Consider the following 24,076-nt stretch of genomic DNA (forward strand, 5'->3'; position numbering starts at 1 on the left):
GATCTAGATGAGAGCGCTAGATGAGAGAGCTAGATGGGATAGCTGGATTATCCAGATGGGATAGCTAAGATATCTAGAGAAGATAGATAAGGTTGATCTATATATAATGTTTTTTGAATACCCTATTCCAGATTTAGTGTCGTTTTTTTTGTTATAAGTTTCACTCTTCTAGTTTTTTTTTACAGATTTGATTGGCTTGTGGCCAGATGTCTGTGCAGGCCACGAGTTCTTATAGTTCCTTAACAATCTTGGCACATTGTCTTAATAGAGCTTGTTTTGTGCACAGAATCACTGTCGTAGTGGAATAGTTTGTGCCTGTGCTTAGTTCAAGTGAAGAGAAATGTTCTAGCTACAACATGTAAAGGTAGTGTATGTAATTGTGCTTTTAATTCTGTATCAGCAGTTGGTCAGACCTCAACATGTTTTTGGCCATAGAATATGTTCAACCTTGACCACTGAGCCACCACTGCCTAATAATTAGAAAGAAAATGGGAAAATTATTGTTTTCCTTAATCATGTCTTCTCTTTTGGGGGAAAAAAATCCTTCAACAGGTTTGGTTTGATCCAAAAGTTAGTTAACCACATTAAGTAGCTCGCGACTTGTACTATCAGATGTGCAATGCCTGTCAAAGTCAAAACACCGTCTTTTATTATCTCTGAGAGAGACACGCATGCTCGGTTATATGCAACAAGCTAGGTAATTTAACAGTATTAATAGTTATCAAACTGTCACTTTTAGCAAGAACAGTAGTTATAACAGTTATGGATGGTGTAGCCTTGTCACCTTTCAATTTACAAATTACTGTTTATATTTGCAGGAAATCCTAACTCTTTTTATACCTGTAGGTTAAATACAGGTTTAATTGTGAATGGGATACTAAACCACCATGGCTATCATTCCATACTTCAATATCATGCAATGACAATTGGACTGCATATGAGTGAGGGCAGCGGCAGCTTCTGTAAGGGAGAAGGAAGCGCTGAAGAGATGTGGCATTGAGACGCAGTGTCTCTTTCCCTCATGGAACTAGGGTTACATATATAACCTAGAGACGTTCCCCTTTCAGGAACTCAAGGTGCGTCGAAACGCTTTGGGAATGAGTGTTTAATCACGCCAGACTGACCAGTGCCTGCCCTGTGTGTGTCTGTCAACACAGCAAGAGAAGGACTAAGGGGGCAGGAGTTGCACTGCGGTCTAGGTCAGCAGGGTGGACCAACCTGCAGCATTACATATGTCTTGAAGTACATATGCCTGTAATCTTACGGGTTGTGGGACGGCCGAGTGCACCTTGGGGATGTAACCCGTACTGGGGTACAGAAAGGCACTGGCCATACATGGGGTAAACTCCAGAAACAAGGGGGCCACCGAAAGGGTCTGCAGGCCCCCTACCCTCTTGATAAAGCAGATGGCCAACAAGAATGCAGTCTTGATTGAAAGGTGCCTCAAAGATGCCTCGGCTAGAGGCTCGAAGGGGAGGCTCAGAGAGAGCCCCGAAAACAATGGCCAGTTCCCACCCAGGCACTGTAGGTTGTACCGGGGGCCTCAGCCTCCGGGTGGCGCAGAGAAAACGCGTTACAATTGGGTCTCTGCCCAGAGACTGCCCGGCCACAGGGGCGTGATAAGTCAAAATGGCGGGCTCTTCCCACAGACCATGGGCAGAGTGACCACTCCTGACCCACACCGTGAAGGACGCATCCCTTGTTAATGTTAGTTATAACACTGGACGCAGCTGCCATAAGCCCTAGCAGTTTCTGGGACTGCTTGACAGTGAGAGGCTGCCCTTCTCCGACCTTCCTGACGGCCGTAAGGATGGCCACAATATGGACAGAGGAAAGCTGCATGCGCAAAGAAGTCAAATCCCATTTGACACAGAGATAGGTGGAGAAAGCACACTCTTCCATTTAGCCGAAACCCAAACGCCTTCATGTGGGCGAGAACGACATCTCGATGCCGGACTGCCAACTGCTCTGATAGAGCTAGGATAACCAATCTTTGATGTAGTTAACACATTTTGTGAAGGTACGGGGTGAAAGGAACCCGGTATTGGTAAGCTTCGGCCCTGAACGTTAACCTCAGGAACTTCCTGTGAGAAGGTAGGATGCATACATGAAAGTACACACCAGATCACAGAGAGAGTGAGAGTGAGTCTCGGCGCTGTGTTTATGCCGGTGGAAGGTGGAGGGTTGCAGTTAGGGCTGCGCCCACTGAGCACCCACTGAGCAGCCCCATGTGAGCGGCGTGGGAGGTACCACTGAAACGCCACAGCCTGTTTCTTATTCTCCTGAAACCTTTGGACCACCGAGCTTACGGGGTTGCTGAAGAGGCCAGAAGGGGTCAGCGGGGCCTCCAGCGGGAGGGCCTGGTCTCTATCAGACATCTCTAACAGAGTGAGCCACAGGTGGCTTTCTGTGGACACCAGGGCAGCTATAGACCGGCCAATGCCCTAGCGGTCTCTTTAGTGGCCAGAGAGCCAGATCTGCCATATGGCCAAGCTCATCAAAATGGCTGCACCTCCCACATCCAACTCATGCAGCAGGTCAGCCTGATATGCTTTCAATACCACTATGGTGTGCGGGGACACAGAGGCTTGACCTGCCAAAGCATAAGCTTTATCCATGAGCACTGATGTATTGCGTAGGGGCTTCATGGGCAATGTTGGGGTCTTAAGGAAGGAGGCGATTCCGGGAGAGAGATAGGTGGCAAGTGTCTCTTCAACCCGCGGCATCGCCTCATAACCATGTTCTTTCCGCCCCACAATGTGGAAATACACAGTAGAACTGGGGGTGAAGGGATGGGCTGAAAAAGGCTTAACCCATAAACTGGACACCTCGATGTGCAGGTCAGGAAAAAAGGAAAGACCCTGACGCGGAGGTTGTGACATGGGTGTCAGAAAGTGCTCATCTAATTTACTAGATGAAAGCACTTTCTCTCATGAGCCAGCCAAGTTACAACCTCCATAAGCTCCTCGGCTTCCGTACCGCAAAGCGCCCCCGAAATGTAGAAGGGGCAGGGAGGAGTGCACAGAGCAGTGCTTAAATTTTTTGCTTACTTTCATTTCTTTTTTTTTTTCCCTTTTTTTTTCTTGTCAAACGATCTGACAGACAACACAAAAACACAAAGCGCTTTGTGTACAGACAGAAGCTGCCGCTGCCTTCACTCACATGTGTTTTATACTCCTGGTCGTGATGTCAACCTCACCGGTGACGGCCAGCGTCCAAATTTTGACTCATTACACACATTATTTCAGAGCGTGAACGCTCCGGCGCGTTCCCAATGCTCTTCGACGCAGATTGAGTTCCTGAAAGCGAACTGGAGGACTACTACTGGACTTGTTACAACAGTCATGACAAAGTAGTTTTAGATGACTAACTGTCTGAATGTTAAAAGTGTATAAAGCTCATTATTCATGCTAAGGGATGATTTTTAAATGAAGATAATGTAACATCTGTACATTCATATATTTGGTCAAAGAAATTCTTCATACCATTTAATTACCTAGTTTGTTGCATATAAACAAAAGAAAAATGCATGTGTCTTTAAAAACAATGTTTTAAAATGTTTCCATTTTTTGTAAAATAAAAAATAAATAAATAAATAAAAATGTAAATAAAAAAATTAATAAAGGGTGATAGGGGTCATGCTCATTGATCAGACTCTAAAATCAGCCAATCTATCGAAATATTTTTCTGTTAACTATTATTAAAACTATTATTAACTAAACTATGAACTATTATTTTTCGTTTTTTGTTGTTGCCAACAATTCTGAATAAAAAAATTTTTTTTAACAGAATAGATTACTAAATGTTATAGGTTTGTAATCTAATGTTGGGTTACAATGTAGGTTCATTTTAATGCTAATTTTCTGCAAATAACTGTCTTTAAAAGTATTATCATCTCCCAGGAAGTTGTCTATCGCATGAACTTCTACATCTTTTGTGTTTATTTGATTGCCATGTCATGAAAAGACTGTTGATTGAGTGTTGGAATATAATACAATCAAAACACACCATAACTATGAGAAAATTATACCAGCAATGCATATGAGTTGCTTATGCGATCGTGCAAAATGAGGTTGTCTCCAGTCCCTTGTACTTCAGAGAACGTTTTAATAAATAAAAATTGTTATGGAAGCAAGCTAAGCAGTTTTTGGTGAACAATTTCGGGTTGCTTGAATGTTTTGGGAGGCGCTGCCCGCCTCCTTGGCAGATACTGTTACTGTAATCAGTTTATAGGCGACACTGGAGACGTTGCTTTACTCAGATCCTCAGTTGTAGAGATTTATAATAACTTGAAGGAATTTTATCTCGTAGTGTTGCTTTATAAACGGCCAATAACCATTTTAATAGCATGCTAAATTATATAGACGCGTTTTGGACGCTCGTTGCGCGCGAGCTCGTGATGCCCTAATGCGCGTGCATGTCAGCTCTTATGTCTAGAACAGGTTTGGCGTTTCTCTGACACGTTTTTAAAATTATCCTTATTTTTATTTGTATTATTAATATTTAGAACGCCTGATGTAAAGCGTTATTTCCATCATGTCGAGAAGGAAAGTTCGTCTCGCGCGCTCTGAGCGCACAGCGAGCGAGGACTCGGATATAGACAGCCTGCTCGCGAGCCTCTCTCCCGATGAGGTGGAGGAGCTGGAGAGGGAACTGGTCATCATCGACCCGGATCCCAGTGTGCCGGTGGGGCTCAGGCAGAGGAACCAAACCGAGAAGGAGCCGACACGTGGCTACGACCGTGAAGCCATGCTGGTCTACTGCGAGCGAGAGACCAAGAAGCTCATAGAGAGGGAGCTTTCTTTCGAGGTGATGTGTCAATGCATAGTGCACACTTAGGCATGATTTATATACCTCGATGTGGTGCATACACACAGTAAAGTGTGCACTTGACCTTATTGATTCTAACAAGCCACATATGCAAGATCACTCATAATAAGAAATATGTGCTCTCAGATCCTGGGTGATCATATTTGTAAGGAAAACAAATATCATTTAGCAAACAGTCAATAATAATAATAATAATAAAAAACATTCATATATATATATATATATATATATATATATATATATATATATATATATATATATATATATATATATATATATATATATATATATATATATAGGGCTGTATAAAATTGTCGAGAAATATAAAAACTTGCTTTAACACATAAAACCTATATTAAGTTGCATGCATTTAGCCTCTTAAAGTGTCTATAACACTTGTTTTTGCCAAGCCCTCCTTAGCTATTAAATCATTCCTAGTTTCTGTTGTTAAATGTATAGAACATTTAGCTGTTAGAATGTAAAGATTTCTGTTCTCGGTCACCTTTTTCTATATGTGCATATTACTGATATCCAACTCCAGCTGTACTTTTCATACCTGCCTTGCTTTCTGCACTTACATTCGTTCAGGTGTAAATGTTTGTATGTGTGTGGTGTTAAAGCCTGTAACTACGGCAAGTAGCTCAAGTGTTTGTAGAGGATTTACAAAGCTGCTAAGGAGACACAGGTAATGAAGTGTAGTTTGTGAGTAGATTGGTCAGACAGATATGGCTGGTATGCACCACTGAAGCTTCTTGTCAACAGCACACTTACAGTGGACAGATGGTCACCACCAGGACAGCGAGCACAACCAGCTAATTAATAATTATGCTGAGGTTGGAAGTGGGGTGGGGGCAGTGTTGACATTTTGAACTCCAACCAACATTTGAAAAATGCATTTGCAATTGTGTGTCTGTTTGTGTTTATGTTGTCCTGGTGAGAATGTCCTGGTGAGAACAACATAGCAATGAGATGTAAAATCTTGCTAAAGTAAACCTTCAAATAATGGATTGTTTGGTTTCTGCCCATCATAGCAATATATGTACATTTACAGCATTTATCCCAAGCAACTTACAGTTATCTCATTTATACAACTGAGCAGTTGAGGGTTAAAGGCTTTGTTTAAGGGCCCAGCAGTGGCAGCTTGGTGGTGCTGGGATTTGAACTTATGACCTTTTGATCAGAGGTTCAAAATTTTAACCACTGACTAGCACTTCCCCTGAGCTACTATTTCTTTTTTCCAGTGATGTTAGCCAAATACTTTAGTGTACATTTTCTGTGATTTGATCCCTAACCCCTAAGCCTAAACCTAACCCCTAACCCCCAACCCTAACTCTAACCCTGACCCCTTACCCTAACCCAAGCATTGTTGAAGCGTAAACCTTCACTCTGTTCCTGAACCATGATCAGCTATTGACTTTTGTCAAACAATTGCATGAAAGAAGCATTTGTGACTGAATAAATATACTGTTAGCATTGAAATAGTATGAATCCCCTGAAACATCCTTATTCTTACAAATTGCTTTAAGAAGCTTTTAGAACAGTCCTTATTGAGAATCATATAAAAATGCCATCAGATGTCTGTACATGACCCAGATGTCTCTCTGTAACTCTGTTGTGTGTTCAATACTATAAACACAAGCCTGGCTCAGAGTCATGTATCCACCCTCACCCAAACGGGCAGTTTATTACCCTTGATGGATATGAAGAAGTACTGACCCACAGGGATATAATGAAGTACTGACACATTATGTTACGTCAAGTTTGACATAAACTTGATCTACCCAAAAATGTTGCATAAAGTGCAGCTTCAGTAGCACATCACTGCCTTAAATATTCACTGATCTCTTGTCTAAATGAGGTGAGTGTAAGTGTTGAGTGTACAGGCCTTAACAGGTGCTGCAGAAAGCTTAGTAAGGTGATACACAGTAAAAGGGCCGAGGGCTCTGTTCAAAATCTATTGAGACTTGTTGTTTGCTTTAAATACATCAAGCAAAGTAAGGAAACCCTGGCTCAACACATACAAACACACTTGTGTTCACTGTGGGGTCTCCTGTTTTTGCAACATTACTAAGCAATTCTGTATCTATTTATATTCTTTATAAGTAGAGAATAAAAAGCAAATGAGTCACAACAATCATCATTCTATCAAATAATATCAAATGAACAAGCAAATAGCTAAAATTCCTTAGTATCTGAGCAGAGTTTTGCATAAAATATTTTTTCTTGGTAGATATAAAAGTACAGTAATGTCCCTTTCTAAGGCTAAGATTCCCTGTACTGTTATGTTTGTAGGTTTTCTTCTATCTATTTATTTAATGGAATGTTTCTAAATTTAACTCTGATTTTAGAAGATTTGCAGTCATTTTTGTCATTCTTTGGGAATAAACCACTGGTCGGAATACTCACTCTTTGCATGTGGAAATGATTAGTACTCAGATGTCTGAACTGAGCTAGGTGGAATTCCAAGCACGAGTGTTGCTCCTTCATTTTCAGCCTTATAAGGGCACGTCTGAGGCTTCCAAGATTTCTTCAAACAATTGCACACCAATCTAGCATGGAGCCTTCTTTTTATAATGGAGACTAAAAATAGCTCTATGCATTTAACTACAACCAATCTGTACTGTAAAATGCTTAAAAGAGCATTTTAACTAAAGATTGGTATTTGACTAAAGTAAATGGAATACATAATAACAACACATGGGACATGACATGAAGATGAAGATGAACAAAAAAAATGATATATAATTTAAAGCCCTTGTCCACTTATGTGCATTTCTGGATGTTTCTGTAGTTTCTGGGAGAAATTCAGTGTTGAGTGACACAGAAATCAATGCGTTTTTTCTTACTGGTATCTTTTGGCTAGTTGAATCTGGTTAATCCCATGTAAAATCTGAATTGGAGATATTTATACATATATCAACTGATTTATTTCAGCCACAGAAATTGAAGATACTACTTTTCTGTTTGATTGTGCTCCTGATATACACATCTAGTAAAAATATTAGTGCTTTAGCACAGTGGTTCAGGCATCATCATGGTGAGTAGTTCTATTTTTATATGGCTGATGGAAAAGGAATTTACAGGGTGGTTGGACTTGAAACAAATTGTCCGGGATAGTTGCAGGATATTCTCTAAGTTATTATTCCTACTTTCTTTATGTGAGTGAAAACACTATGTTGATTAGAGAGATCAGAGCAGAATAGCCAGGCAGGTTTAAGCTGAAGGCTATGGCAACACAAATAATCACCCATGTGGTAAGCAGGAAAACATCAAGGAATTCACAATATATTGTGTCTTAAGGTGGATATGCTACAATAGCAGAAGAACATATTGGGTTTTATACAAGAACGTCATTGGTTATTGCTTATATTGTAACAATGTAGCTTTTAATTATGATGTTCTTTGCTAACAGGAACCCAGTGTGGTATGCTGCTGTTGTTGCTAATGTTGTTGCTATTTTATTCTTTGAGTTTCTTTTCTGCTCTGACACTCTCAGCAACAAGCTGTTTCTGCTTGGAAAACTGCCACTCAATGGATTTTCTTTCAATACCATTCTGTATAAACTCCAGCCACTGTTGAGAATGACAATCCAATTATTCTAAAATAACCAAAGCAACCTATTTCTGAACAACAGCCATGGTCAAAGTCCTTATTCTCATGTTAGACTGTAAGTGATTCTCCTGACGTAGATCTCCAAGATTTTTATGCGCTGGATTGGATAAATGTGCAGTCGTTCCTAATAAAGATCTAACTGAATGCATTCATTAAATTCAATAAATGTTTTTGAAAGAATGAATGATATTTATCATGATGAATAATCTCTTAATGTATTCATGTTTTGTACTGATCATTTTAATTTTGCTGTATTTGTTCCTCAGGGCGAGGCCAAAGGTGAATGTCGTAGAAGGGAACGGCTTAGGAGAAAAGGTAGCAAAGAAGAGCGGAGCTTTTCTAGATCACACAGCCGTGAAGCGTCTGACAAAGATGAAACTAAAAATGAAAAAGCGCATGTCAACGAGGAAAAAAGTACATGCAAAAATGACAATGATGGAAAAATAAAACTAAAGGATGAAGTCAAAGCGACCTCTGACATCAAAACAGAGTGCGGAGGAACAATGAAAAGCAAAGGGAATGATATGTTAGTAAAGAAGAATTCCGAAAGAGAGGTAGAAAATAAAAAAGATGCATCTAAGACAGAGCGAGGTAGCAGCAAGACATCGGAACTCATATCCAAGCTACAGAAGAAGGAGGATAACAAAGAGAAGGAGAGAAAGGATAACAGTAAGAATGGAGAAAACTTGAGAACAAAAGGGTTGATGTCCAAGTTACAAGGCAACAAAGAGAAAGAAGTACAAGAGAAGGAGGTAGAGGCAAAAAGAGAGAGTAGAACAAAAGGACTAGCCTCCAAACTGGAAGAGCCAAAGAGCGAAACAGAACATAGCAGAGTGTTGGAGAGAAGAAACAGACAGAGAAATCTAGAAGATGATGTGAAAGAGAAAAAGAAGGAAAAAGAAGAGGAAAAGTACTGTGAGAAAAATAGACCCTACTCTGAAAGAGATGTAACTGGAACAGAGAAACGGAAGGACAGACTGAAACGGTGGGAGAAGGTGGATGAATTCGAGATGGAGCAAGAAAGGCAGAAAGAGGTAGAGAAAAAGAGAGAGAGAGGTAAAGAGGAAGGGAAGGGTGTAGTAAAGAATGCTAAAACTCAAAATAATGTGACTGAGACCTTCAGTAGTGGGGAAGACCAGTCTGTCAAAACCGAGGATGAGGAAGATCAGGATAATGAGGATGACTGTATAGACAGTGACACTGGCTCCAGCATGTTTGATGACCTCTTGGAGCAGGTGCGTAGTGATGATCCTGAACTCACTGAGCTAAACATCAACAACTCTGATGTTATCAAGACAGATACACTGATCCATTTTGCTGAAGGACTTCGCAGTAACACTCACATTAAAACGTTTGCTCTCGCCAACACAAGAGCCGACGATCACGTAGCTTTTGCCATTGCTGGGACTTTACGGAACAACTCTACATTAACAGGAATCAACTTGGACTCCAACCTTCTCACCGGCAAAGGCATTCTGGCTATCATTGAGTCTTTGCAGTACAATGCCACCCTTAAAGAGCTCCGCTTTCACAACCAGAGACACATCTGTGGAGGGAAGACTGAAATGGAAATGACTAAGAAACTACGGGATAATACTTCGTTACTCAAGTTGGGTTATCACTTTGAGCTAGCTGGGCCAAGGATGACCATGACCAACATCCTTAGTCGTAATATGGACCGTCAGCGGCAGAAACGACTGGAAGCACAACGCCTTGCTCAGGCAAGCTTAGTGCCCCCTAGTGAAGAGAAAAAAAAGCTTACACCTGACAAGCCCAAACCTAAGCAAACTCCACAGTCAAACCCTTTTAAAAAAAAGGAACCTATACTAGCAAAAGATTCCAAATTTAACAATCCCTCTTTACCCTCCAAAACCACTCAGTCCCCCAAGTCCACAGGTGCCCCCTCATCATCCAAACCTACAGCTAAAAAAGATGGGCTCACAACAGAGTCAAAAGCAGGACCTCCAGCTCCTCCACCTTCTGCACCAGTGCTAGATATTCAGGCACTTCGGAGGTCATTGACCTCAGTCTCACAGCGCAAACAAGACAGCAGCAGTGTCTCAGGACGTGGAACACAAAAGAGCTCCAGAGATCAGTTACTGGACTCTATTAGGAACTGCAGCATGAACACACTAAAAAAAGTAAGCAGCCCAAAATGACTACATAAGACATCTTGCTGCCAAATGTTTCTTTGTATAATGACCATACTGTGTGTAACAGTGTCTTTTTGAGGAATATGATATATACATCCTGGTAAATCCTGTTTCTCTTGTTTGGGAACCTTTACAGGGTTTTACTGCTACTTTCCACAATGCAAAGATATGCACAAAAGAACATTCATGACTACATTAAACATTATTAGATTTCAAGTAGCCTTTATGATATAGAGAAGGGAATCTTAATCTCTCCTGTAAAAAGAAAATAAACTTCAATTTCCAGCTTTTTAACAAGCTGTAATTCAATGTAATAGAATGCTACAAATATAAACCCACCTACCATTAGCATTTCCAAAATTATTTTAGATTCACTAACTTTCCATTCAGTAGCTAGTGTTTTGTGTATCGTACTGGACTAATCTGTGTTTGTCAATGACCTCTTAGTGGTCATGGCCTCAGGCAGGTGCCCACTAGGTCCAGTTGATAGTTTGACCTTATGGGGTTCAAGTAATGGGCTCACAACATGCCATCCAGTAAGCCCTTTTTAAATACTGACTATGTCTGTATTCAAATAAACAAAAGAAAACTAAGTTTCTATGTCAAATTTGTTTAGTTTAAAGAAGCTTTTAAAAAGTTTTTTTTAACTGGATAATTTCAGCAGTTATCGAACAGTAGTTTATTCGAATAGTTACTAAACATAACAACACCTTTTTTTAGAAATATCTGGCAGTGTATATTTCTGGCACTGATGATCATTTACATCTTGACTACTCTGGATAAACAATTGTGTTCTCTATCCACCATCTCTCCCCTCCTCTTCTCTTTACCCCAACTATTACTATCTCTCTCTGCAAGGTCGAGGTTCCTAAGCTGCTGAAGTAACAGATGACTGAAAAACCAGAAGAGCTGAGTCAGCTTTAGTGGATGTCCATGGTGATAATGATGGATTTGAATTCCAAAAAATATTATAATACTACTGGAGGTATATTAGAGCAATGCTCACAGCGCATTATATACTAAAATCAGTTGGATCCTTAGTGCCGAATTTGACTTTTTAAATTCAATTAAGTATGTTTCATAAATGACTTATAAAGAGCACACATACTTTGTAAATGATATTTTTGATTAATGCCTCTATATCTTGCATATAATTTATTTTTGGGGCATGAAAATCAATGAATTGTGGATATTGACAAAAAAGGAAAAAATTCAAATGTAGACAACTGTTCAAATTTTTGAGCTGCTTTTTTCACTTGCATAAAGCTGAGTTTGTAGTTCAACCTACTCATACAGTTACGTTAACTCCTTGGGAAGACAATTATATCTGTCACATTTAGTTTTTTCCAAATGGCCAACAATGTCTCTCAAGCAGTTTTGTTTCAACTGTAATAATGAAAAATAAAAGCTCACCACCGCCATTACTACACTTTGTTAAGATGCATTTTTGTTTCTGTAGGTTTGCTACACTATATTAACACTACATTTGGAGATCAATTTGTGTGAAATGCAGCATGAATGTTTGTTTGGAAAAGTGATTCACAGTTTAGAGTTACTGTTTTTTGTTTTTGTAGGAGGTGTGTATAATTTAAGGTCGAGCCAACATCTATGATATTAAAATATTAGGCATTGTTTATTGTAACTGACATGTTATCAGTACATGTTGTCACACATTATTGGATATAGCAAGAAATGTAAAATAATTAGTAGCATAAATAGAGTAATTTGTATAGTCTGAATGTAGATTCCAGTCTCTGTGTGTGTGTGTGTGTGTGTGTGTGTGTGTGTGTGTGTGTGTGTGTGTGTGTTTTGTGGGTAAACATAAACAAAGATGATTCTGACAAAATCGTAGTCATACTGATGCTTAAAGAGGATTGTCACTGTCAGCTAAAGATATAGAAAGTATGCAAAACATCAATATATGTCGAGATATAAGCACATTAACAATGCATTCCAGTATTTTTTTCTCTGGACTCACAAGATATTTCTTTTGTAAACATTTGTGGCATTTAGAAGACGCCCTTATCCAGAACGAATAAACTATTAATCACTAAGTACTCCCACTACTGGAGGATCCCTGTACTACATTAAGCTGGTGTTAAAATGCTCAGATGCTAATTGTTATTAGTATTAGTATTATTATTATTATTATAATTATTTGTAATTATCTTTTTACATTATTTACAGTTTATAATTTTAGTCCAAGCTTAGTCAATCACTCAAAGATATAAATATATACTTATATTTCTTCAGTTTATCAATTATAGGCATTAGTCTCAAGACAAATCTATTCTTTTAGTTTTCAGGGTTTTTTTTCTGCCTAATACTTTATCAACGACTATCTTAATTTATCTTAAGTTTATAATTGTGGTGAGGGAGAAAATGCAGGTAGTTAGTTTGAAAGAGGCAGATGTAGAGCACAGGGGGTATGGAGATGGATGATCCGCTGTGACAACCCCTGATGGGAGCAGCTGAAAGAAGATGAAGAAGATTTGTTTCACTGATCGCCATGCAACCGCACCACTCCACTGCCCTCCCTCTCATTCACACACATGTACTCTGTCTTACTCCTACTGACTTTCATTCCCCTTCTCTCCAGCGCATACTTCCACCTCTCCAGGCTCTTCTCAACCTGCTCCCTACTCTCACCACAAATCACAATATCATCTGCAAAAATCATAGTCCATGGAGACTCCTGTCTGACCTCGTCCATCAACCTGTCTATCACCACTGCAAACAGGAAAGGGCTCAGAGCCAATCCTTGATGCAGTCCAACCTACATTTTGAACCAGTCTGTTGCTTCTACTGCACACTTCAACGCTGTCACACTGTCCTCATACATGTTCTGCACCACCCTCACATACTTCTTTGACACACCTGACTTCCTCATACAATACCACAACTCCTCTCTCGGCACCCTGTTCTACACTTTCTCTAAATCCACAAACACACAATGCAACTCCTTCTGCCCTTCTCTATACTTCTCCATCAACATTCTCAAAACAAAAATTGCATCTGTAGTGCACTTCCTCGGCATGAAACCATACTGTTGCTCACAGATGGTCACCTCTTCTCTCAGCCTGGCTTCCACTACTCTTTCCCATAACTTCATGGTGTGACTGATCAACTTTATTCCCCTGTAATTACTGCAGGTCTGCACATCTCCCTTATTCTTAAAGATTGGTACCAGCACACTCCTTTTCCATTCCCCAGGCATCCTCTCACCTTCCAAAATCTTGTTGGGCAACCTGGTTAAAAACTCCACTTCCATCTCTCCTAAACATCTCCATGCTTCCACCGGTATGTCATCTGGTCCAACTGACTTCCTACTCTTCATCCTCTTAATTGCTGCTCTTACTTCCTCCTTACTAATCCTATCCACTTCCTGCTTCACCAACTCCACACCATCCAACCTTCTCTCTCTCTCATTTTCCTCGGTTATCAGCTGCTCAAAATATTCCCTCCATCTTCTAACACACTCTCCTCACTAGTCAACACATTTCCATCTCCATCCTTTATTGCTCTAACTTGCAGCACATCATTCCCAGCTCGGTCCCTCTGCCTGGCCAATCGGTATAAACCATTTTCTCCTTCCTTAGTGTCCAACTCTCATATGCCTATACATACCAATAAATGAAGAAATAAATAAACAAAGGTATGTTCTGTTATGTTAAAAGACGTTAAGGACACTTAAGGACAAATACAACCTCAATTCATTTTCTATTAACAACAGTCTGTATATGTCTGGGAACTGAGGGGACCAGTTACTGGAGTTTTGGGAAGGAAAGACACATTGCTGTCTGGTACAAGATTCTAGCTGCTCAACAGTCCTGGGTCTTCTTTAACATATACTTCTTGATGCACTGAATGTTTTCAGTTAGTGTTTGCAGTGGTTTTTGTATGTGATTGTCTTGCTGAAATATGTCAACCAATATTAATGTTCGCCCTTGTACCATGTGCACATAGATTTATTTTAATGATATTATGTATTGTAGATGATGAATTACTCAAAGTCTTCACAATTGTATGCTGAGGAACATTATTCTTAAATTATTCCAGAAATTAAATTTTTTTTTTGCAGATGGGTGACCTTTTGCCCATCTTTACTTCTCAGATAGTCTAAGATACTCTTCTTTTACTCAATCATGTTACTGACCTGTTGGTAATTAATCAAATTAGTTGCTAAATGTCTCTTTTTTATTCAATCGTAATTTTACAGTGTTTTTGCCACTGTTTCAGACTTTTATCAAACACATTGCAGCCATTAAATTTTAATATATAATTGTTTTTCTAAAAAAAAGTACAATTACTCAGCTTAAACATTTCTGTTTTTATCTACATTTTACAATGCGTCCAAATGATAATTTATTTAGTTATTTTTGGATTTAGGGTTGTATTAAAGTTCATCTCTGGGTTTCTCTGAGAATGTAATACTTTCATTTCACAGAAAGATGGCAGCATAATCCTTTCCTCATTGAAAGTAGCAAAAACTGTTTTTATTTTTATTTTTTTTTACCAAGTTTAAGCTTTCCTATATCGTTTAAAGACAAAATGTTGTTTGTAGCATCAGGCTTATCTATTCTTCACATATTTTATACAATTATACAATTTTGATAAAAAAATTCTGCTCAAACCACTGAAAAATATGTTTAGTCAGAGCTCTGATATATCAAAAGGTTCCTGTTTCCTTCCTGCAATCTTTACATCACTGCTTCTACTTCCTGCTAAATTGTTATGCACCAGATGTGAACTCTCAGAACTCCTCAGTTGACTTCTACATCATGCAGCTCACTGAAAAAAAAAAAAAGATTGTAGAAATAGTTATGTAGCATAATGTGCTGAGTTTGTAAGAACGGCGGGTGATGTACAGAAAACCATGCAAAGATTTTTAAGGACTCTGTCCTTTTTTCAAGGTAAAATAATTATTTATTTTTTTTACTTTCTTTAATTTTAAGAATATCAACCTGTTGTGTTGAATCAATGCAGATAACCATTTAACAGATATTGTCTTTTTAAGAGTTAGTATTAATAACAAAATAATACTTGTGTGACTTCCCAAACATAATGCTGTTTTTTTGTAAATATCTTACAATTAGCATTTAACAACCATGTACAATGTGTCTCTGTGTGTTTTTAGTTCTGATATGTGTGACATTGAAGAGCAAAGCTGAAAGTGTTTATACTGGAACAGAAGGAGGCAGTGTGGAAATCTCCTGTAAATACCCTGAAGGATATCAATATACACCCATGTACTTCTGTCGTGCTCCATGCACTTATTCTGATGTATTTATTAAATGTAAGAAGGCTGATACGTTCGTCTCTAATGGAAGATACAGTGCAGTAAACACTGTCTCCAGACGTTGCTTCTCAGTCACCATCAAACATCTCACATTACAGGACTCTGGAGTTTATTACTGTGGAGTAGATACATGGGGCTTTGACAAGTTGACTAAAGTAAAACTGACTGTCAGTACAGGTAAACATGACTTTAAATTCATTTTATAAATATCTCAGCTAATCTCTGTGAAAGAATTGTAGATCTTAGCTACAGATGTTTAATTGCCTCAATTGTAAGTAGTCAAGCACTAAATAAATGTATAGTTTGTGATATCCATAAAGCATGAATACTTGTGGCATGCAGCAGGTAAATAAATAAAATAATTTGTATGCAATAATAAAGTTAACTGTTATTAATAATAATAATAATAATAATAATAATAATAATAATAATAATAATAATAATAAAAAATAATCCAGTTTGTGGCATTAAGCTGAACTTTGACTCCTTGATATTTGATTTGGTTGGAGCTTTTTATACTTTTTATGGAGCTTTATTGCAGCTTTTTATACACTTATGATTCATGTTGATTCTTACACACAGTATCTACTCTGTCTACAAGTACTTTTGAAACCACGCAGATTACTTGGGCTACAACAGTGATACTAAGTACTGCAGGTACAGAACACAACATGCTCTTATTAAAACCTCTTTTTCTATCTTACTAATAAAATCCTAGAAGAATTAAGTCAACGATCATGTTGGTTTTAGATTCTGTACAGATTTTGGTTGTTTTTATTGCCATTTAGATCATTGTTTTATAAAAGAATATATAAACTTAATTGTCTTGAAAAACTGGTGCAATGTGGATATATTTATTTTTCAGATAATTTAATGTTAAATAAACAAGCATCATCCACACCTGAAACCTTGGAAACTGCTTTAGACACACACGGTAAACAGTTCAATTTTTACAGTTTAGATTACCTGCTTAGTGATTATGCAGGGCTTCTGAATTAATGAATTAATGGTTCATTTAAATGATATCTTTAATTTTCACAGATTAATGCAAACTTACTTTGCTATTTCATCCACTGTTAATTATGTTTCTAACAGGACAGCTGCTTCTTGTTTCTGGAGCAATACTGGGCCTAATATTGTGCTGTGTCCTTGCAGCTCTTGCAATCTTTTACAGAAAGAAATCACGCACACACATCACATGTAATTATGAGGATTCTGTGTGGATGTACACTGACAATTTAACCAAAAATAAGAATGCTTAGTGTTTCTATTTGGTACCATAATCTCAGCATGATTTTCTTTTTTTTTTTTTTTTCTTTTCTGTTTCTTTTTAATATTTAGCTTTGAAACCACCTGCCCCTGAAGACCAAATTCCATGTCCACAACCTGAACAGGTCTGTATTACCAAGCACTGAACCAGAACAACTACTACAACCCCAATTAAAAAAAAAAAAATCCTGTGCAAAATGTAAATGTAAATCTCATATATCCATATTCTATTCACAATAAAAGAACATATCAAACATTTAAACTGAAAAAACATACAAAATAATTCATTTTGAATTTGATGGCTGCAGCAGGTCTCAAAAAGGTTGGGATGGGTCCATGTTTATCACTGTGTAGCATCACTACGTCTATCCATATAGATCTGGGAACTAAGGAGACCCATATTTCCATATTTCTCTGATATAGGATTCTATCTGCTCAACATTTCTGGGTGCTGTAAGTGGTATTTTCTGTTATATGATGCGGCACATTTTCTCAAATGGTGAAAGGTCTAGACAGCAAGCAGGCCAGTTTAGCACCCAGACTCTTCTAATACAAATTCATGCTATTGTAATAGAAGCAATTTGCAGTTAGGATTGTCTTGCTGCGGAATGCAAGGCCTTCCATAAAAAAAGACATTTCACATTTTACAGGCATTAATACACTCCCATATCATCATGAGAGATGTGGCTTTTGGAACTGAGGGCGGATAACAAGTCAGATGGTCCCGTTCCTCTTTAGTCTGAAGGACGTGGTTCATAGTCCATGGTTTCCAAAAAAAATAAAAATTTCAATTCATCTGAGCACAAAAAAGTTTTCAATTTCAGTACATTTCAAATGAGCTTTGGCCCAGACAGGATGGTGGCTTTTCATGCATGAATGGATCACATTCATGCATGCCTTCTTCTTTGCATGATAGAGATTTAACTTGTATTTGTGGATGACATGCCAAACTATGTTCACAGACAAACACTTCTGGATGTTTAAATGAGCCCATGCAATGATTTCCATTACAGAATCATGACTAATTTAAAATAAAAAAAATGTATTGTGCACTAATGCATTAAAAAGATATTCACAGTCTGGAAACAGACCTTATAAAAAGGGTATATCTGAGAACCAAAGAAGTGATAGGAATTAAAAATGTTGTTGTGCCATTTAATTATTGCTAAGTTGCCCCTATGTGGTAATGAGTATGTGAGTGCATGTGTATGATGTATCAATAATATACTTATTTGCTCAAATTTGTAACAGTGATGTCAGTGCAAATGTCTCTTACATTGTAATTTACACCTTTGTCTGTACTGCAGCTAATGGAAATGCCTTTTCTCTCACACTCTTTCAATCAAGGAGGACCTATACCATGTGTATGATGCGCTGTTGGATGTATATAGCTTTGCTGGTCCAGCTAGAGGAGATTCTTCAGCCATCTACAGCACCATTGAGCTCCCTGCTCCAGCAGATAATGACTGCAGTCCATACTCTCTTGTAGCTCCTCATTGATAACGGTTACAGCACTCTGTATATGTGAGGTGCATAATACACAAATGGAAAAAATCATTCTCTGCATTTCTAGAAAATATTTTTGGAGGAACATAGCACATAGAAAAAAAGAAGTATAATTAACTGTTATCTACATCTTCTTTACATATTTGAACAGCTACAGTATCAATAAGTGAGACATACCATGCTATTTGAAATAGACATTTTAACAGAAGCCTGTTGTTTCTGAGACATCCTGTGACAAACTGGCACTTGGCCTTTTAGTATTTTTAGCTTGTACCCGTGAGGCTTATTTTATTATCCTGACTGTGACTTCCCACACAAACACATGCAAACAATGCAAATGCAGCCTGGAAGCACACTTAGATTTATTTCTTATACTTTTTTAGTTATTTTACTAAAAAGTTATTAATATTTCAGGAGATCAGTAAAAAATAGTGTAAAATTACTTTAGTTTAGTATACTCTTCTATCTTTTTTTATTTGAAGGTTTCAGCATTCATTACAGGACAAATCTCGGTGCAGTCTGTTGCCTAAAATTAGTCAGAGGCCTGCAGTGATGCACAGTAACAAATCATGAAATTCAAAGAAGCCAGCAACATCACATTTTAAAGTAGACCAAGAGTATATAAGCAAATAAAAAAATAAAATAATTATATATATATATATATATATATATATATATATATATATATATATATATATATATATATATATATAATATAATATAATATTATATTTATTAATTAATAATTAATAAATTAATAATTAATAATGGAAATTAATAATGGAAAGTGCTCAGGACCTCATACTGGCCCGAAGGTTCACCTTAGTACATGTCAATGACCCTAAGCACCAATGATGGACAAAGTACAAAAAGCATGTACTTTAGTTAAAGAAGAGATTACACTCGGTAAAATATTATTCCAGTAAAAGTAAAAGTGCTCCCTTTAAACTTTCACTTCAGTAAAAATACAAAAGTATTTGCCTTCAAATGTACTTACGTATCTAAAGTACTATTATTTATTATGGCTATATGGTACTATGAATATTTTTGTCACAAGACTCTTTGCTTAATCAACTCAGTTTATGTGAAAAGACTCTGTCACGCTTAGCACACTAATCTATTAATAGAATGATATTAATGAGTCAAATTCTGCTTGAGGTTCCCTGGTGGTCTAGTGGTTAGGATTCGGCGCGCTCACCGCTGCGGCCCGGGTTCGATCCCCGGTCAGGAAACCAACCCCAGCCATTAGGGTTGCAGAAGCCAGTGCACTTTTAGTGCCGGTCCCAAGCCCGGATAAATGGGGAGGGTTGCGTTAGGAAGGGCATCCAGCGTAAAACATGTGCCCGAATCAAACATGCGGATCATGAATACGGATGATCTGCTGTGGCAAACCCTAACGGGAGAAGCCGAAAGAAAGTTTTACCTTTTTTTCAACTAATAAAAAAACAACAACATGCAAATAAGGCCAATAGTGTTGTGGCAAGTTTTTTCCGTCATTTGTTACTCTCAAAATGTTCTGCTTGCTGTTGAACTAACGCTGAACTGTATGTTCTTGCTAAGTGCTCAAAACAAGTTCAAAACAAAGCCTGCCTTCTACTTTGATTGGCCAGTTAAGTTTTTATCCACTCATAAATAAAAAGGAACAACTGATTTTGCAAAATTTAGGTGAGTAAAATGTAAGATTTGACTTTGAAATGTTGTGAAATTGAAGTTTGGAAGGATATTTCGGACAATATTCGAAAGTAATTGCAAATTGTATTGGCACTTAATTTTGACATATGTGAACGCCAGAGGCGAGAAGTAACGAAGTACAAATACTTTGTTAATGTACTTAAGTAGATTTATCTGTTATCAGTACTTCACTATTTATTTTATAACTTTTTACCTTTTCCCATTACATTTTCACACAAATATCTGTACTTTTTGCTTCTTACAGTCAAAATGTGCTTGTTACATTAGTTTTAATATATTTGGTGAAATGTCAATATTTTTTTCTTTTTTACTACACACTGTTTTCAGCCCATCAAACAATTTCTTACCATTACATGGCTTTTTCAATCTACCACTGGTATATCATTTCCTGACTATCCCACCCCACAAACGTAGACTAGTTTACGAAGCAAACAATGAGCAAGGCAGAAAACAACTTGAAGTTTTGGGGTAACATGGATGAGACAGAGGAAGTCAGCGATGTAAACATGACTGAGTACAGAGACATTTCTGATCACCTGATTGTCATCATTTTTTCTCTGCAGTGTTCTGTTTGGTAGATGTTCAGTATAGATACATTCATTAGGAAACAAAATTTTGACACTAACTTTATCAACGCGATTAATGCAGCGCACATTTCTGTTTTACTATTTTTATTAAAAATATATGTAAAAAATATATAAGAGGCAAAATTAAAACCTTCAGTGTAGCACATAAAATTAATAAACGCCACTAAAAAAATAAATTTTAATTAGTAAACATTTATTTTATTGATACTATGTGATTTTTCTCTTAAATGAATTTACTGACATTTTTTTTTACTATGCCATTATTTGGTAATGAGTGTAGATTATAAGACAAATCAATTTGAAAGATTGTAGTACCAGGCTGAACATAAAATAAAAATAATTTAAATGGGGTCTGAATACTTTCTGAATGCACTATATATGATGAAGCGCTAAAAAGAAACAAGAAATGTGTTTGTTTGCTTGATACTTGATACTGAGTCTAATCTTATCATTTCAACTACACTGTAGCTTTATTGTCATTTAAATTTCTCTAATTTTGCAGTTCCTGCTGTGTCTCCTCGTGATCCAGTGTCGGGGCAGAATCAAAGACCTCAAAGTGATACCAAGTACTGCTTGTAGAACATTAACACATTTGCTACACTCCAACATGTAGACTCTATTTTTCTGTTATCCAACAAGCAACAGAAGCAAAGTAATATTTATATATAGTTGAAAATATAACTAACTAAATATATATAACTAAGTAAATATATTTTTTTATTTAAAAAAAAAGGAGTACACAAGATTTTTAAAATCTAAAACATGCAATGCAAACATATATTTTAATAGTACTTCAAATAAACACCATCATCACCACGTTTTTCTGCTTATTGCAACTTTAATTACTAAAAATGGAAATGGTTAACATTACTGTGTCTTATCTAAAACCTGTGTTTGCTTTAAACATTTTATAAATTGTGAGAAATATTTTAGACCAGGTGTCACCAGCCTTTTTGACACCGAGTGCTACTTCTTGAGTACCGACTAATGTGAAGGGCTACCAGTTTGATACACACTTCTGAAATAACAAATTTGCTCAATTTACCTTCAATTATATGTTAATATTAATAATTAATGATATTCATCTATATCAGGGTGTCAAACTCAATTGCACAGAGGCCAAAACTCAAAGCACACTTTAGGTCACGGGCCGAACAGGATAAACATTTATTGAACACACTAAAACTGTTTTTTTTTTTAACATAAATATGAATAAAAACAGACAGGAATATTATTCCAGAATAAATCAACTTAAACTTTAAATAAATAGCTCTCCATAAAAAATATCTCCTGTCAAAATTATACAAGTTAGAAATATGAACATGCGAAAAACATCAATAAAAATTGTGCTTTTAAGTAAACGTTAAAATAACAACAAATCAAAAAAGATAAATTTGAAGAAAATTTATACAGCTTCATGTAAATGGCAGAATAAACTCAGGAATGTAATCATTTGCTTTTAAAACCACCTGCGTGAATTCTAACCGCGTATTTATTTTGCGTTAATACCTAGACTCACTAAAATTACTCGGATACACAAGTTAAAAAAATATTTAAATAGGCAATTTCATTTTATTAACATGGACATAACCTGTCTCCCCCCCCCCCCATTTGCTGTGGAACACCTACACAAGTTATAATGTATGTGTAAAATACTACATTTAATCTAACAACATGGACAGCTGTATTATTTAGGGGGGTATTATGGTCAGGTTATGTCCATGTTAATAAAATAAAATTAACTATTTAAAAATATTTTTTTTACTTGTATCCGAGTAATTTTAGTGAGTCTAGGTATTAACGCAAAATAAATACGCGGTTAGAATTCACGCAGGTGGTTTTAAAAGCAAATGATTACATTCCTGAGTTTATTCTGCCATTTACATGAAGCTGTATAAGTTTTCTGCAAATTTATCTTTTGGCTTTAGGACCAGGAAAACATTTGACCCAACCTTTCGTGTTTTTAGTGCCATCTACAGGAAATTCGACGGTACTGTCCGCGTGCACGCGAAGAGGGGTTGATTTCAGACCGGGGGTCTGAATTACGCACAACACCGGCAGTGTCAAGAAAACATATGAGGATTCTTTAGCTCAGAATCCACTTTTCTCTTCGCCACTGTGAGGCGCTGTTTCATAATAACTGTACAATTGGGTTAAATACATCAACAGAAGCTCGTCTTGATTGACGCTGGAATGTTCCCAGGTAGTCTAGCGTTCGGTAAGGCAGCTGAAGTGCTGCATTATGGGATCTGTAGTTTTGTTAATAATAATAGACCTATATAAAATCATCTCGCGGGTCGGATATAATTGTACGTCGGGTCGAATTTGACACTGAGTTTGACACCCCTGATCTATGTGAAGACACTGATCATGTTAATGATTTCTCACAATATTTATCAACAATGATTTAACAAGGTAGGAAACAGCTATTTTTTTTAGAAAAGGCTCACAGGCGACTCATGTGGTCCTTGCGGGCGACCACGTTGGTGACCCCTGTTCTAGACCTAAATAAATTAACTGAAATTTAAGAAATTCCTGGTAAAATATTGCATTCACTTTGAGCAAAAAAACAGAGGTGGTGCTCTATAAGGGCAACATTTTATGTTGGTGTCTGATTCATTAAACCATACAGTATGACCAATTAAAGAAAAGTTTTCTATGATTTCTGTCTCATTCAATTCTCATTCAAAATCTTTCTTATAATCTTCTTTGGCCAGTTTATTGTGGTTGGGAAGACAGTAAACCACAGTATTTTTTAACATATTTAAATGATTAGCTCATAATATTGTCAGGTCTGTTCTGGCACCGAGGTGGTGGAATGAACTTCCCCTAGATGTCCCTGATAAAAATATAAATTTAGCTACTATGCAAATTAGCGACATTAGGCATAATTGGGAATAATAGTAAGTAAACACATTTTCCAGTTTCAGGTATGTAGATTATTTTATTGATGCTGGTATTGATCATTTACTCCAGTCCAGATTCTCCAAATGCTCCAGATTTTTCTAAACCTTTCAACATCACATTCTTCCTTGAAATATCCTTGCCTTGCATCCAGAGTTCCTGAATATCCAGTGAACCACAATCACGTCGATATAACAGCAGGCTGTTTACAAAGACCATATCAA

General features: G+C 37.2%; 2 protein-coding genes across 3 annotated transcripts; both read left to right on the top strand.

Moving 5' to 3' along the window:
- Positions 1-4,224: 4,224 nt before the first annotated feature.
- Positions 4,225-12,019, top strand: lmod1a (leiomodin 1a (smooth muscle)). The gene is made up of 3 exons (XM_083553365.1): positions 4,225-4,809; positions 8,709-10,583; positions 11,454-12,019. Exons 1-3 carry the CDS (start codon positions 4,537-4,539, stop codon positions 11,478-11,480), a joined length of 2,175 nt encoding a protein of 724 aa, XP_083409491.1. The 5' UTR covers positions 4,225-4,536; the 3' UTR covers positions 11,481-12,019.
- Positions 12,020-15,353: 3,334 nt separating this feature from the next.
- On the top strand, positions 15,354-19,315 carry LOC310732822 (CMRF35-like molecule 5). Of its 2 annotated transcripts, XM_083553504.1 has the most exons (8): positions 15,354-15,508; positions 15,733-15,891; positions 15,993-16,071; positions 16,477-16,551; positions 16,760-16,828; positions 16,990-17,094; positions 17,236-17,288; positions 18,511-19,315. In XM_083553504.1, the coding sequence occupies exons 2-8, from the start codon at positions 15,877-15,879 to the stop codon at positions 18,661-18,663; spliced, it is 549 nt and encodes a 182-aa protein (XP_083409630.1). In that variant the 5' UTR covers positions 15,354-15,508; positions 15,733-15,876; the 3' UTR covers positions 18,664-19,315. The 2 variants fall into 2 exon arrangements, with proteins under 2 accessions (XP_083409630.1, XP_083409629.1); XM_083553503.1 differs by having other exon boundaries at positions 15,733-16,071.
- The last annotated feature ends 4,761 nt before the right edge of the window (positions 19,316-24,076 follow it).

Source organism: Silurus aristotelis (genome assembly GCF_946808225.1).
Source record: "Silurus aristotelis genome assembly, chromosome: 11".
Taxonomy (NCBI): Eukaryota; Metazoa; Chordata; class Actinopteri; order Siluriformes; family Siluridae; genus Silurus; species Silurus aristotelis.